The following is a 15,532-nucleotide window of genomic DNA, read 5'->3' as shown; positions in this document are numbered from 1 at the left end:
TCTTGCCTCCACAGCTGCAGGCATTAATACAAATTGCTGGAAAGCGCAGGAAGGGAGAGGGCTGCTCTTGTGATCAAATCCTGCACCCTGGTTTCCCAGAAGAGGCACCTGCTTGGCCACTGTGAGAACAGGATGCTAGACTAGACGGGCCATTGGCCTGATCCAGAAGGTTCTTCTTAGAATCTGGAGGGGGCACAGATGTCCCGCATCCCTGCTTCACTCTTTCCTCTTGCTCCAAATTTGTCCTTCCACGTACGCCAAGCAACACAGGATCCTCTGGAGTGTGCTAACATACCCGTTTCCCCCCCCCCCTTTCAGGGAAAGAGGGTTCAAGGCGGGCCTCAAATGATCCAGCTAAGCTTGGACGGCAAGCGACTGTATGTCAGTACTTCCCTCTACAGCGGCTGGGACAAGCAGTTCTACCCAGACATGGTCAAGTAAGACACCTTTTCGCCTGGATATTATTTTTAAAAGTCAGGGCTGTAGCCCAGTGGCAGAACACCTGCTTCGCATGCAGAAGGCTCCAGGTTCAATCTCCACGTTGGGTCGATAAAGACCCCTCCCTAAAACCCTGGAGAGCCTCTGCCACTCTGCTCAAAGCATCTTCTTCACACAGCGCCCAGTTAAAACTATGGAATTGGCTCCCTTAAGGCCACGGATGCCTTTAAAAAAGGATTAGGCAAATTCGTGGAGGGATAAGGAATTCAATGGCTACAGTGCTCTGACTTCATGGCTGGAGTCCAGTGATGCTTCTGAATCCCAGTTGCTGGAAACCGCAGGAGGGGAGAGAGGGCTCCTGTGCTTGAATCCTGCTTGCGGGTTTCCCACTGAGGCATCTGGTTGGCTGCTGTGAGAACAGGATGCTGGACCGGTTGGGCCACTGGCTTGATTCAGCTACTACGGGTCTCTTTCCTTTTGCCCTTGAAAAGAAACGATTCTGGCATTATTTCTGCTTTCCCTCACGATGTGAAAAGCACAAATACAGGATGGGTGACAAATACAGGATGGGTGACACCTGGCTTGAGAGCAGTACATGTGAAAAGGATCTAGGAGTCTTGGTAGACCACAAACTTGACATGAGTCAACAGTGTGATGCAGCAGCTAAAAAAGCCAATGCAATTCTGGGCTGCATCAATAGGAGTATAGTGTCTAGATCAAGGGAAGTAATAGTACCACTATATTCTGCTCTGGTCAGACCTCACCTGGAATACTGTGTCCAGTTCTGGGCACCACAGTTCAAGAAGGATAATGACAAGCTGGAACATGTCCAGAAGAGGGCAACCAAAACGGTCAAAGGCCTGGAAACGATGCCTTATGAGGAACGGCTTAGGGAGCTGGGTATGTTTAGCCTGGAGAAGAGAAGGTTAAGGGGTGATATGATAGCCATGTTCAAATATATAAAAGGATGTCATATAGAGGAGGGTGAAAGGTTGTTTTCTGCTGCTCCAGAGAAGCGGACACAGGGCAATGGATTCAAACTACAAGAAAGAAGATTCCACCTAAACATTAGGAAGAACTTCCTGACAGTAAGAGCTGTTCGGCAGTGGAATTTGCTGCCAAGGAGTGTGGTGGAGTCTCCTTCTTTGGAGGTCTTTAAGCAGAGGCTTGACAGCCATCTGTCAGGAATGCGTTGATGGTGTTTCCTGCTTGGCAGGGGGTTGGACTGGATGGCCCTTGGGGTCTCTTCCAACTCTATGATTCTATGTGTTTTCTCCACCCCCATTTCCCCTCCTCTTCACTTCAGGGAAGGCTCTGTCATGTTGCAAATCGACGTGGACACCAAGAAAGGCGGCTTGAAAGTGAACAAAAATTTCCTCGTGGATTTTGGGAAAGAGCCAGAGGGCCCAGCCCTCGCCCACGAAATCCGCTACCCGGGTGGAGACTGCACCTCCGACATCTGGATCTGAGGAAAGCTCCCAGCAGGGCAGAGCGCAGTTGGGCCCTTGGGTGTTCACCCTTTGCCCTTTCTTTGCTCCACATATAGAAATTGATCTCGGTGGGGCCTCTAACCAGATTTCCATGATCTTGCAGACAGGGAACCAGTTTATAGTCTGTGGAACAGCACAGTACAGCTTTTCAGGCAGTAAGCAGGGGTGTAGCACGCTAGGAAGCTCCCACAAGATTAAAAAAACACCTCTATGCACATAGAAAACTAGTACGTTAGCAGTAAGGCTTATGATCAGCTTTCTCTATGTATAGGGAGTCTGGGCAGAGTGGGAAGGGAAGTATTCCAACATATAACTCTCCCTTCCTGAAGGCTGAAGTGGAACCATGCATAGCTCAGTCGGTAGATTATTAGAATCTCTGGAACAGTTGTATTACCTGATGCTTTTAATAATACCAAACTGTCCTCGAAACAAAATTAAAAATTAAAAAAAATCCTTCCAGTAGCACCTTAGAGACCCACTAAGTTTGTTATTGGTATCTGAAGAACTGTGCATGCATATTGGAAGGATTTTTAAAAAAAATAAATTATTTTGTTTCGACTACGGCAGACCAACACGTCTACCTGCCTGTAACCAAACTGTCCAGAGTGTTTACTGGCCTGCCTGTCTCTCTTTCTCTTTATTGCAAACTGTAGTCTTGCTCACATGATTTATTCTGCCCTGAGAAATGCATGTGATAGATCATCACACTAGGCCTTGGAGCCATTCGGTGAAGCTGAATGTGGGAAGATTCAGGGAGGACAAAAGGAAGTTCTTTTCCAAAAAGCGCTTTGAGAGTTTTCTTTTACAACCAATCAGTGTATAAATCTTATGAAATAAATAAACAAATAGTATGTATCGATGTTTGGCTGTATCGATGGTTTTTTTAAAAAGTGTTAGACAAATTCATGGAGGAGAAGGCTACCGATACAGTGGTTGTTGTTGTTCAGTCGTTCAGTCGTGTCCGACTCTTTGTGACCCCAGGGACCAGAGCACGCCAGGCACGCCTATCCTTCACTGCCTCCCACAGTTTGGCCAAACTCATGCTAGTCGCTTCGAGAACACTGTCCAACCATCTCATCCTCTGTCGTCCCCTTCTCCTTGTGCCCTCCATCTTTCCCAACACCAGGGTCTTTTCTAGGGAGTCTTCTCTTCTCATGAGGTGGCCAAAGTACTGGAGCTTCAACTTCAGGATCTGTCCTTCTAGTGAGCATTCAGGGCTGATTTCTTTGAGAATGGATAGGTTTGATCTTCTTGCAGTCCATGGGACTCTCAAGAGTCTCCTCCAGCACCATAATTCAAAAGCATCAATTCTTCGGCGATCAGCCTTCTTGATGGTCCAGCTCTCACTTCCGTACATTACTACTGGGAAGACCATAGCTTTAACTATACGGACTATACAGTGGTACCTCGGGTTAAGAACTTAATTCATTCCAGAAGTCCATTCTTAACCTGAATCTGTTCTTAACCTGAGGTACCATTTTAGCTAATGGGGCCTTCTGCTGCCACTGCACGATTTCTGTTCTCATCCTAAAGCAAAGTTCTTAACTCAAGGTACTATTTCTGGGTTAGCGGAGTCTATAACCTGAAGCGTCTGTAACCCGAGGTACCACTGCACCTAGTAATTTGGATGCTGGAGGCAGTAATGTTTCTTAATACCAGTTTCTGGTGCTTTCTGGTGGGGAGGGCCCTGCTGTGCTCAGGTCCTGCTTCCTATTGAGGCATCTGGCTACCCAGAGTGAGAACAGGATACTGGACTAGACGGGCCTGTTGGGGGGGGGATGTCTTCTCCCCAATTGTGCTCCTGTTGTAAAAAATTCTGTAATTGGGTCCGTCTCCAAAAGGGAGTCCATAACTCCGCGAAGAGCGCTATAATTTAAGAGCCCCTTCCCAACAACGCAGCACAAAGACAAATACTGAGTCTCCCAAAGCAAGGCCTTGTTTATTAGAAACTGTTGCAGCAGGGTGTTTTGCAAGCCAAAGACCTAGAACAATGGAGCGCACGCTCCTATATAGACTTTTGAAATTGCCCCCCTCCAGCTCAAGACCACCCCTCCATACATCATACATACATCAGAATTACATCACAAATTGGGGTGGTCAGAGGAGGTAACTTGGGAATTTTCCACACCTGTGCCATCTCTCCTTGACCCCTCCCAGACACACATTTCTGCAAAACAAAAGTGTTCATGGTTTCCTGTCCTGGGCAGGCAGGGCTAATGACCGTCCTTTGTTTTGTTGTTGTTCAGTCGTTCAGTCGTGTCCAACTCTTCGTGACCCCATGGACCAGAGCACGCCAGGCACGCCTATCTTTCACTGCCTCTCGCAGTTTGGCCAAACTCATGTTAGTAGCTTCGAGAACACTGTCCAACCATCTAATCCTCTGTCGTCCCCTTCTCCTTGTGCCCTCCATCTTTCCCAACATCAGGGTCTTTTCCAGGGAGTCTTCTCTTCTCATGAGGTGGCCAAAGTACTGGAGCCTCAACTTCAGGATCTGTCCTTCTAGTGAGCACTCAGGGCTGATTTCTTTAAGAATGGATAGGTTTGATCTTCTTGCAGTCCATGGGACTCTCAAGAGTCTCCTCCAGCACCATAATTCAAAAGCATCAATTCTTTGGCGATCAGCCTTCTTTATGGTCCAGCTCTCACTTCCGTACATTACTACTGGGAAAACCATAGCTTTAACTGTACGGACCTTTGTCGCCAAGGTGATGTCTTTGCTTTTTAAGATGCTGTCTAGGTTTGTCATTGCTTTCCTCCCAAGAAGCAGGCGTCTTTTAATTTCGTGACTGCTGTCACCATCTGCAGTGATCATGGAGCCCAAGAAAGTAAAATCTCTCACTGCCTCCATTTCTTCCACTTCTATTTGCCAGGAGGTGATGGGACCAGTGGCCATGATCTTAGTTTTTTTGATGTTGAGCTTCAGACCATATCTTGCGCTTTCCTCTTTCACCCTCATTAAAAGGTTCTTTAATTCCTCCTCACTTTCTGCCATCAAGGTAGTGTCATCAGCATATCTGAGGTTGTTGATATTTTTTCCGGCAATCTTAATTCCGGTTTGGGATTCATCCAGTCCAGCCTTTCGCATGATGAATTCTGCATATAAGTTAAATAAGCAGGGAGACAATATACAGCCTTGTCGTACTCCTTTCCCAATTTTGAACCAATCAGTTGTTCCATATCCAGTTCTAACTGTAGCTTCTTGTCCCACATACAGATTTCTCAGGAGACAAATGAGGTGATCCGGCACTCCCATTTCTTTAAGAACTTGCCATACTTCCTTTGTTTTTGTTGTTGTTGTTGTTCAGTCGTTCAGTCGTGTCCGACTCTTCGTGACCCCATGGACCAGAGTACGCCAGGCACGCCTATCCTTCACTGCCTCTCGCAGTTTGGCCAAACTCATGTTAGTAGCTTCAAGAACACTGTCCAACCATCTCATCCTCTGTCGTCCCCTTCTCCTTGTGCCCTCCATCTTTCCCAACATCAGGGTCTTTTCTAGGGATTCTTCTCTTCTCATGAGGTGGCCAAAGTACTGGAGCCTCAATTTCAGGATCTGTCCTTCTAGTGAGCGCTCAGGGCCGATTTCCTTAAGAATGGATAGGTTTGATCTTCTTGCAGTCCACGGGACTCTCAAGAGTCTCCTCCAGCACCATAATTCAAAAGCATCAATTCTACGGCGATCAGCCTTCTTGATGGTCCAGCTCTCACTTCCGTACATTACTACTGGGAAAACCATAGCTTTAACTATACGGACCTTTGTCGGCAAGGTGATGTCTTTGCTTTTTAAGATGCTGTCTAGGTTTGTCATTGCTTTTCTCCCAAGAAGCAGGCGTCTTCTGATTTCGTGACTGCTGTCACCATCTGCAGTGATCATGGAACCCAAGAAAGTGAAATCTCTCACTGCCTCCATTTCTTCCCCTTCTATTTGCCAGGAGGTGATGGGACCAGTGGCCATGATCTTAGTTTTTTTGATGTTGAGCTTCAGACCATATTTTGTGCTCTCTTCTTTCACCCTCATTAAAAGGTTCTTCAATTCTTCCTCACTTTCTGCCATCAAGGTAGTATCATCAGCATATCTGAGGTTGTTGATATTTTTTCCGGCAATCTTAATTCCGGTTGGGGATTCATCCAGTCCAGCCTTTCGCATGATGTATTCTGCATATAAGTTAAATAAGCAGGGAGACAATATACAGCCTTGTCGTACTCCTTTCCCAATTTTGAACCAATTCCGGGCCAAATCCATGGGAAATGGCCCATCAGAATGCCAGAGATTATCCACTCAGGCAGAGGGCTGCTCACCTCCTCCCTCCTTGCAGAGAAACAGTTTGTCAGTTTGGGAGTGAAAAATGGTGTGAGCCCTGTTCTTCCTGTGTTTGCTTGGTGAATTAATAATATATATTATATATATAAATAAAAGACCTCAAATTCTTACAACACTCCCCAGCTATTGTGTCTAGCAGCAAGGCTCGGAATCCAGGCTTTAGCTTTCCCTTCTAAAACTACTTCCTTCCTACCTCCTACTTGGATTTCAATGTTCCATCTTCTTTAAAAGTGTCAACGGGACCCAAAGGCTAATGGATCTTTGAATGTATAAGGTCCGGACCTGAGCACAATTTGTTTCTCATCCTTAATCATTACTGAATGATGAAAATGTGTAAATGTGTTAAATACCCACAGTCTGCAGCAGCCTTTCGCAAGATGCTGTTGGACTCCTGTCATCCCTAGCTGGCAGAACCTTTGGTCAGGGATGATGGGAGTTGTAGTCCGACAACATCTGGGGACCCAAGCTTCAGAACGGCTGGTTTGCAGTGAGATCTGAAATTACCGATGCTGCCTGGCCAAAAATGGATGGTTCGCTCTTTATTTGGTAGCTACCACTTTCTGCCACAAGAGGTCACATTCGTATTTTACCACACACCATTTAACCAGGGGCTCTGCCTCCATCTACAATACCTGCTTTTACTACAATTACTACTTTTAAACTACAATTACTGCTTTTAAACCAATTTGATGGTAAGTTCAACTGTGTTAGCATGACCAACAAACCTGAGGAAGGTGGTCTTCACCAAAAGTTATTGGAACTCGTAGTGAGGCTATAATCCCCAGGGAGAGGTTTCAAATTGGTTTAAGGCCCCCGTCAGACATGCCTTTTATAATGATGATTATTGTCCATGCTTATGATAATACTGAGGAAGTTATACACATACTGCTTCAGTTCCAGTCGTGAATTAAGTTGGAGTTCTTATTGCTAAGTACACTGAAATAAATGTTACTAAGAACTCTGGCCGCAAGTTCCAACCCAAAAAGATACGTTTACTCGTGAGTAAATTCAAATACAGTATTAATCCTGTTAAGAATTACAGTCTTAAATGAAGAAAATGGTTTCACATTGAAAAGTCGTAGAAAACACAGGAAAACTTTCTCTAAGATGCCACATTTACTCAAGAATCAAAGAAATAGAAATTATATATTTTTTACACTTCTTAAAAAAAAACACAACGAGCTGAGGGAGGCGTCTACGGCGAAACGGGGCCCTGTCCTGGTCTCCAGTTGTTTCATCGTACACCTGACTCGCTTCGTAGAAGCCCTTACATCAACCTCTAAAAGACTTTCAAGAGACAATTCAATGTGAAACCATTTTCTTTATTTAAGACTGTAATTCTTAACGGGATTAATACTACCGGGTATATTTGAATTTACTCACGAGTAAACCTATCTTTTTTGGTTGAAACTTGCGGCCAGAGTTCTTAGTAACATTTATTTCAGTTCCAGTCGTTGCATGCCCTGTAACTTCCAGCTTGAAATCCCGTATCTTTTTATTAGAGAATGTTTTCATGACAGAGTAAGCTGCAGGCACTGAAGCAGAGTACACCATTCCTGTGGAAACTGAGCGCATGTTTTGGAGAAATTTATAAAGCGTTTTAACGAGAAACAGAAAGGACCAGCATCTATCTAGAAAGGTGTGTGAGTCCCAAGTTCCAGGGAAGGTAGGTGACAGGTCAGAATCCAGTTAAGGTGTTTTGAGGAAGGTGTATATTACACAATTGGAGCTTATTTTAGGGGGGGGGAACCCAAATTGTTGAGCTTTTATATGTCTAAGATCCAGTACAAAGCACTGCCTTTCAGAAATTCCCCCCAGGCATCAATTCTGCCTTTGTCCTCCACTGTATAACTTTTTACAGTGGTGCCCCGCTAGACGAAAATAATTCGTTCTACGAGTGTCTTCGTAGAGCGAATTTTTCGTCTAGTGAAGCGGCAATGCAGCGCGGAGGTTTTCGCGCTGAAAATTTCTTTTCCCCGTCTTGCGAGGCAGCTCCATTGACTTTTTCGTCTTGCGGGGCAGCCTTCCGCTAGCGAATGCCGTTCGTCTAGCGAGTTTTTCGTCTAGCGAGGCATTCGTCTAGCGCAGTGTTTTTCAACCTTTTTTGGGCAAAGGCACACTTGTTTCATGAAAAAAATCACGAGGCACACCACCATTAGAAAATGTTAAAAAAATTAACTCTGTGCCTATATTGACTATATATAAAGTAATTTTTCAATTTTTCCCACGGCACACCAGGCAACATCTAGTGTGCCGCGGAACAGTGGTTGAAAAACACTAGTCTAGCGGGGCACCACTGTATATAATTTTTATTGCAGGGTTTATGCACTCTTGATTTTTAAAAAAAATTAAAATGGCATATAAATATTTTTTATTTAAAAAAAGGACCTTTCATGTAGTGTCAAGGGCTGCTGTGACCTCAGCAGCCGGTTGACCAATCGCCTCTCCCGTTCTCTGTCGCACACCCCCACCCCAGCACATCTGAAAACGCTGAGCTCGTATCAGCGAGTTGGGTGTCACACGGTGTAGATCTCAAATGTTCTCATCCCCAGATGCCCAGCGGGGCTTTCCGACTTGAATGCCAGGCTCCCTCCTTCCAGCCCCCCAACATGTCGGTTCACATCTTAAGCTTGGGGTGATTTCAGAAGCAGCGATATGGCGACAGGGCAGTTCAAAGACAAATAAGAGGCGCTAATGAACTGCTGAGCTGACATCTATGCTTGCAGGCACGCCTTGCTGCTTCCTGGACCCCAGCCATGCGCTTGAACGAGTCAGCCGAAACATTTATGGGAACTTTTTGCTGCGTCATGCTCGTTGATAAAGGCAGAGTCGTGTGTGGCTCATCCTCAGTTGCAATTAATTCCAGCCGCTGGGCGCCAGGCAGAATCCGTGCCACCTGTCTTACAACCACTGCCAAACAACACAAGACGGAAAAGAAGGTGTGATAATGATGAACTGTTTGCAATGATGAACTGGGGGCACAAAAACAGTGCCATGGGTGTGTAGCCGGGATCCATGTTCAGGGTGCACATGACACCCACCTGTCGTCTTCTTCCTCTGTCTGGCTCTGCGGCAGATTCGGGATGGAATGTCTCAACATCAGGCGTCTTCAATTACTTTCTTTTGACCCCAAGGGCCCAGAAAAAAACCTGTCAAAATCTCCAGTCGTTTGAAAACTAGGAAGTTAAGCAAAAAAATTAAGTACCTTCCATGCGGTTAACGAGCATATTTTGCACAACTACAAAGAGCACGCCTTTTTACATCTTGTTTTAAAAAAAAATCTAAACTGAAACAAGTTTTCTTGGATTTGCTGAAAACCTTTTCAGCACTTTCTTCTCAAATAACTCCTTCCTCCCCCCCCCCGGTAGTTTTTCTGTGCACGCTCAGTAAGCAGAGCCCATGGAGACGCTCTCCTGTCAGCCAGGTCTTTACTCTCTGCAAGGTACTGAATGACCGCTCTACAGTACAAGCGACCTCAGCAAGCATTTCGATTTTGAATATTCTGATCATTTCTACTTTTAGTTAAGTATTTTTATTGATTTACTTGATTTAGGGGAGTCAGCTGCCCCTCCCTACCCCCTGGATACGCCCATCCACCCATCTTCCAATGACAAACCCCACCCCCAGCCAATACCACCTCTAGGTAAAGGTAAAGGGACCCCTGACCATTAGGTCCAGTCGCGGATGACTCTGGGGTTGCGGCGCTCATCTCGCTTTACTGACCGAGGGAGCCAGCGTACAGCTTCTGGGTCATATGGCCAGCATGACTAAGCCGCTTCTGGCGAAGCAGAGCAGCACACGGAAACGCCGTTTACCTTCCCGCCGGAGCGGTACCTATTTATCTACTTCCAGTTTGATGTGCTTTTGAACTGCTAGGTTGGCAGGAGCAGGGACAGACAGAGCAATGGGAGCTCACCCCGTCGCGGGGATTCGAACCGCCGACCTTCTGATCGGCAAGCCCTAGTCTGTGGTTTAACCCACAGCGCCACCCGCGTCCCTAAGTACCACCTCTAAGTCCGTGTAAATCAGTGGCTGGGCAACTTTTGGGGGGAGGAGGCGCTGAGGGCTGCAATGGGCAGTTGTCCTGGGTCCTGGCTGCCACCCCACTCTCTTTCATACAGACCAGGAGTGGGGGCTCTCAGGCCCAGGGTGCAAATTTGTCCCCCTCCAGAGCTGTCTAACAGGCCCCAGACCAAAGCCCTCCCTGCCCCTGCTACTCACTCTCCTTGAGTGCTTTCGCCTGGCTGGAACATGCCCTCGAACTCTGATCCTTCTTCCTGCTTGCCTGGATGGAGGACAAAGGCAGGTGCCCAAGTGTGTGAGGAAACCAGCCCACTGTAGAAAGGTACATATACAGGTGAAACTCGAAAAATTATAATATCGTGGAAAGGTTCATTTCTTTCAGTAATTCAACTTAAAAGGTAAAACTAATATATGAGATAGACTCATGACATGCAAAGCAAGCTACATCAAGCCTTCATTTGTTATAATTGTGATGATTATGGCATACAGCTGATGAGAACCCCAAATACACAATTTCAACTTTGCGGTTTTCATCAGCTGAACGCCATAATCATCACAATTATAACAAGCCAAGGCTTGACATATCTCACTTTGCATGTCATGAGTCTATCTCATCTATTAAACTCCAGTAGCTAATGAAAACAATTGCTTACATAAATGGGCTTTTCCACAATATTCTAATTTTTCGAGTTTCACCTGTAGTGGCACCTTAGTTCTCATCCTTAATCCCTTCTGGAAGTCCGTTCTGAAACCAAAGCGTTCCAAAACCAAGGCCACGTTTTCCCCATAGAAAGTAATGCAAAACGGATTAATCTGTTCCAGACTTTTAAAAGACCCTAAAACAGCAATTTAACATGAATGTTAACTATCTAACAAGACCACTGATCCATAAAATGAAAGCAATAATCAATGTTCTGTACTATAAAACAAATAAGACATTATTGTAGATGATAAAAAAATAAAATTGATTTTTCTTCTTCCCTGCACTGATGATAGTCATTGTTTGGATTGGGGGGGGGGGGCTTTTATCCATTTCTGCAGTCACACAATCAATCAATCAATCAGTCAATCAATCAGTAGCTGAACTGGGTTCCACACAGTCACAAAAACAAATTAACTGAAAAATCCTCAAAAACAAAAACACAAAATAAATAGCAAAAAGCGCTAAACTTCATCCATTCTGGAAGTCCGTTTGACTTCCGAAATGTTCAGAAACCAAGGCGCAGCTTCTGATTGCTGCAGGTGCCCCGGAAACAATGGCCAACAACCGCATCGGACGTTTGGCTTCCCAAAAATGTTTGAAAACCGGAACACTTACCCCCGGGTTTTCAGCATTTGGGAACCAAGGCGTTTGAGCACAGTCCTGAATAAACAGGGGAGGGGGATTCCCTAATTCTCACTTCCTGAAACAATGACGTGAAGCAAACCTCAGCCATCCTCTGAAATTTGCGCCTCTATGAATGTTGCCGTCCGTTCCTCCGACTCAGTAAGGTGTACAAGAACGCACATATCTCTCAAATTAGAGGACGTTACATTAAGAAGCGGCAATAAATGCATCCATTAGGCAAAACTGCTTTGCAAAAATGTGTCTGCTAGCAGAAATTCGCAGGAATTGTGGAATTGTAGAACAGTGGCGGTTATTTGTTTGTCTTAATGTTTATTTAAAGCACTACTTTTCGTATCCTTCCGTTCTAAAGTGAAAGTGAAAGTAAAACTCAGTGAGCACTTTGCCACTGAGATCACTCCGCCTAAAACTGTAGTTCCAGAGGTTTTTGAAGTTGTCAATGGACGTTTATTCTGCTTCCCGCTTTTTGGAGGGCAGCAACAGCGTTTCTATTGGTAATATATCGATCGTGATGTCACACTTGGTGATCAATAAAAGGCTGAGGCTCCCCGCTTAGGCAAGTCTTTTGTTTTAGGTCTTTCACCTTTTAGTTTCTTAGTCAGTTTAGTTTAAGGGGTTTTGGGGGCTGAGGGTTGGATGGGCTGGACGGGTTGGAAGCGCGTGCAGGTGGTAGTTAGGGTCTAGCTCGCGGAAGACTTGGCGGTGAAGGTTAGATAGCCCTTAGACCTAGCATAGGTTTCGATCGCGGAAGATCTGGCGGGATGTCTAGCTAGCCTTAGCATTGCGGAAGGTCTGTCGGTGCAGGGTTTGTTAGCTTAGGAGCCTAGAATAGTTTTAGGTCAGAATCAGTGTAAAGAGCCTATGCGGGTCAGCCAAAGCCATAAAAGAAACATCGGTGTCTGTCTTTATTGGGGAAAAGGTTTTTATTTTAATTTGAAAAACGTCAGGGGTTTCACCTTAGTGCAGGGGTCTGCAACCTTTAAGACAAAAAGAGCCACTTGGACCCGTTTCCGAAGAGGAAAAAAAACTGGGAGCCGCAAAACCATTGCGGCCAACAAAAATATAAACACCCAGAAGCTCATAGCACAATTTAGACAGGTAATGAAGAGCAGGTAATGAAGGCAAAATGGCAAAATATCACGAAACGCTCCCCCCCCCCAGCCAAACAACAAGCACTGTATTAAAGGAACCGTCTGAACGCCTGACGCTGCAGGGGCAAATCTAGAAGGGGAAATCCAACCCCCCCAGAATACTTCCGCCCCATGAACAGCACAAAAACCTCTTTCCCCCTTCTCTCATTGCACACACTTTGTAAACCAAGAAAATCTTTTTTTAAAAAAAACAATTTGGGAATCAAGTTGCGGTGAGGTAATAGCCCAGCTATTAAAGAACAATATGGCTAATTCCAAGGCAACTGAATAAAAAAGAGGCCAGCGATTAAGCTACAGTGCCTGGGGGGGGGGAAGTCAAAGGGCAATTCTAAAATGCAGCAGGGTGACTTTTAAAACGCGAAGTTTTTTACCCACCAAAAATGGTGACCTCCAATATGTCCCCAAACCACTGCCCAACACGGATGCAAGTACAGGCTCCAAGCACTATAAACACGCAGAAGCTCATAGCACAATTTAGACAGGTAATGAAGAGCAGGTAATGAAGGCAAAATGGCAAAATATCACGAAACGCTCCCCCCCCCAGCCAAACAACAAGCACTGTATTAAAGGAACCGTCCGAACGCCTGACGCTGCAGGGGCAAATCTAGAAGGGGAAATCCAACCCCCCAGAATACTTCCGCCCCATGAACAGCACAAATGCAACCCTAAAAGTTTAGCAAACTTATGCAAAAGCACACAGCATGCACACTGCCCCAATCACTATTGGCCAGCAGAGGGGCTGGGCAAGGCAGCTGAGAGGGGCTGAAGCAGGGGGCTGATCAAGTCCCCCCTGCAGGCACGGGAAAACATTCCTTCAGAATGGATAAAACCCTTCTTTCAGTCCATGGGACTCCCACTTCTGGGGGGGCGCTGCCCCCTCCTGCCCCCCGTCGGTACGCCCATGCTCGGGCCCCTTTCGCCACGCTGCTTAAGGGAAGTCTCCTGCGCGCCCCCGAAACAGAGCCCGGGACTGGTCGTCCCCTGAACTTTTTCACGCGCCCATCTCATCCCGTTGGGCCGCCCTTAGCTGAACAGCCGGGCTTTCTTTTCCTTCCCAGACTGCCACGTGTCCTGGAGCCGGGCCCTTCCACTTTTTTAAAAGAGGGCTTCCTCCTCGCCCGCCGCCCCTGGCCCAGCCCACAGCTGCCTCCTTACCTCGTCGAGTCGTCGCGCCTCGTCGAATCACAGCAGCCAGCAGCTCCACCAGCAGCAGCCAAACACAAGCGCTGGGACAGGCGCCAAGGAGGGAAGCTGCTGCGGTCTGCTGCTGCGCCTGCGCTGGCACGAAACGAGGCACGCATGAGCAGCACAGCCGCTGGCAAGGTAGAGAAGTGGGTGGGCGCAGGCGGGCCAGCAGCGCGGCGCAGCGCCCCCTACATTTCGCGCGCTAAACGCACCGGCCCTGCCCGGAGCCGCAGCAAAAGTGCAAAAGAGCCGCATGCGGCTCCAGAGCCGCAGGTTGCAGACCCCCGCCTTAGTGCTTTAACTTTGCCCTTAGTTTAATTGCTTTCACTTCAGTAACAGTACAGGAGGTCGCAAGTAACTTCAAGTTTAGTTCGAGGCATCCATTCACTTTCGAGGCATCCATTCATTTCCGAGGCATCATCATTTCCGACTTACTCACGCAACTTCAGATTATGAGGCTTGGCCGGCGCCCGTGCCAATACGCACGTGGAACGCTGGCCGCATTTCCCCGGCAACTGGTATCCCGTGTGTAGGTGGCCTATACTTACACACGGGAAGCTCCAGCACCGAATCCCCGCAATAGTGGGTTGCCGCCAGCGTCATACGGACGGTGCCGGGATCCTCTTCTCGTGGCTGCAGTCGCCAATGGACGATACTCTACATGCGGCTGCAGCCAGAAGCAGAGGATCCCGGGACTGTCCATATGGTGCTGGAACGGTGCCAGCGCCAAACCGCATACCTTGTCACCCCCAGAGACGTTGCACAGGGAGCGCACTGCCCCCCACGTTGCTACGCCACTGTTGTAGAGTTGGAAGGGACCATGAGGGTTATCAAGTCCAACCTCCTGCAATGCAGGAATCTTTTGCTCAATGTGAGGCTCAAACACATAACCCTGAAATTAAGAGGCTCGTTCTCTACTGACTTGAGCTATCCAGGAACGTTCCGATGAATTTTAACACAGGCTTCTTTCGAAGAAAGAAAAATCGCAAACTGAACTGTAAATGTGGATAACTGGACGTAAGTGGGGGGGGAAATGAAATTGAAACTGACAGATTCTCCCTTCCCTAGCCAGGAGGACATCTCCCCCCCACCCCCTGGCAAAGAAAACCAGGTGGCGCTGTGGTCTAAACCGCAGTGCCTAGGGCTTGCCGATCAGAAGGTCGGCGGTTTGAATCCCCGAGACGGGGTGAGCTCCCATTGTTCGGTCCCTGCTCCTGCCAACCTAGCAGTTCGAAAGTATGTCAAAGTGCAAGTAGATAAATAGGTACCGCTCGGGCGGGAAGGTAAACGGCGTTTCCATGCGCTGCTCTGGTTCACCAGAAGCGGCTTAGTCATGCTAGCCACATGAGCCGGAAGCTGTACGCCGGCTCCCTCGGCCAATAATGCGAGATGAGCGCCGCAACCCCACAGTCGTCCATGACTGGACCTAACAGTTAGGGATTCCTTTGCGTTTTTTGAAGGCCCCCAAATTGACTAAAGAGAGAGAAACGAGGGCTTCAAATAAACAGGCACAGTTAGAGATCATGCCATCCCAACATGTGCTTTCATTAATGCCCGTGTGAGTTTAGGAACTGGACCAACC

The 15,532-nt window shown here is 47.0% G+C and overlaps 1 protein-coding gene across 1 annotated transcript in view; it reads left to right on the top strand.

The window, feature by feature from the left end:
- Positions 1–2,401, top strand: part of LOC117061857 (methanethiol oxidase-like) — a 30,513-nt gene extending 28,112 nt beyond the window's left edge. The window contains exons 11-12 of the mRNA XM_033174838.1: positions 319–437; positions 1,745–2,401. Of these exons, the coding sequence (XP_033030729.1) occupies positions 319–437; positions 1,745–1,907 (282 nt within the window). The 3' untranslated portion in view covers positions 1,908–2,401. The remainder of the gene's footprint in view (positions 1–318; positions 438–1,744) is intronic.
- The last annotated feature ends 13,131 nt before the right edge of the window (positions 2,402–15,532 follow it).

The sequence above is a fragment of the Lacerta agilis genome, chromosome 17 (genome assembly GCF_009819535.1).
Source record: "Lacerta agilis isolate rLacAgi1 chromosome 17, rLacAgi1.pri, whole genome shotgun sequence".
In the NCBI taxonomy this organism is placed as follows: domain Eukaryota; kingdom Metazoa; phylum Chordata; class Lepidosauria; order Squamata; family Lacertidae; genus Lacerta; species Lacerta agilis.
The sequence above is the reverse complement of the archived record's forward strand: the minus strand, read 5'-3'. Positions and strand labels throughout refer to the sequence as shown.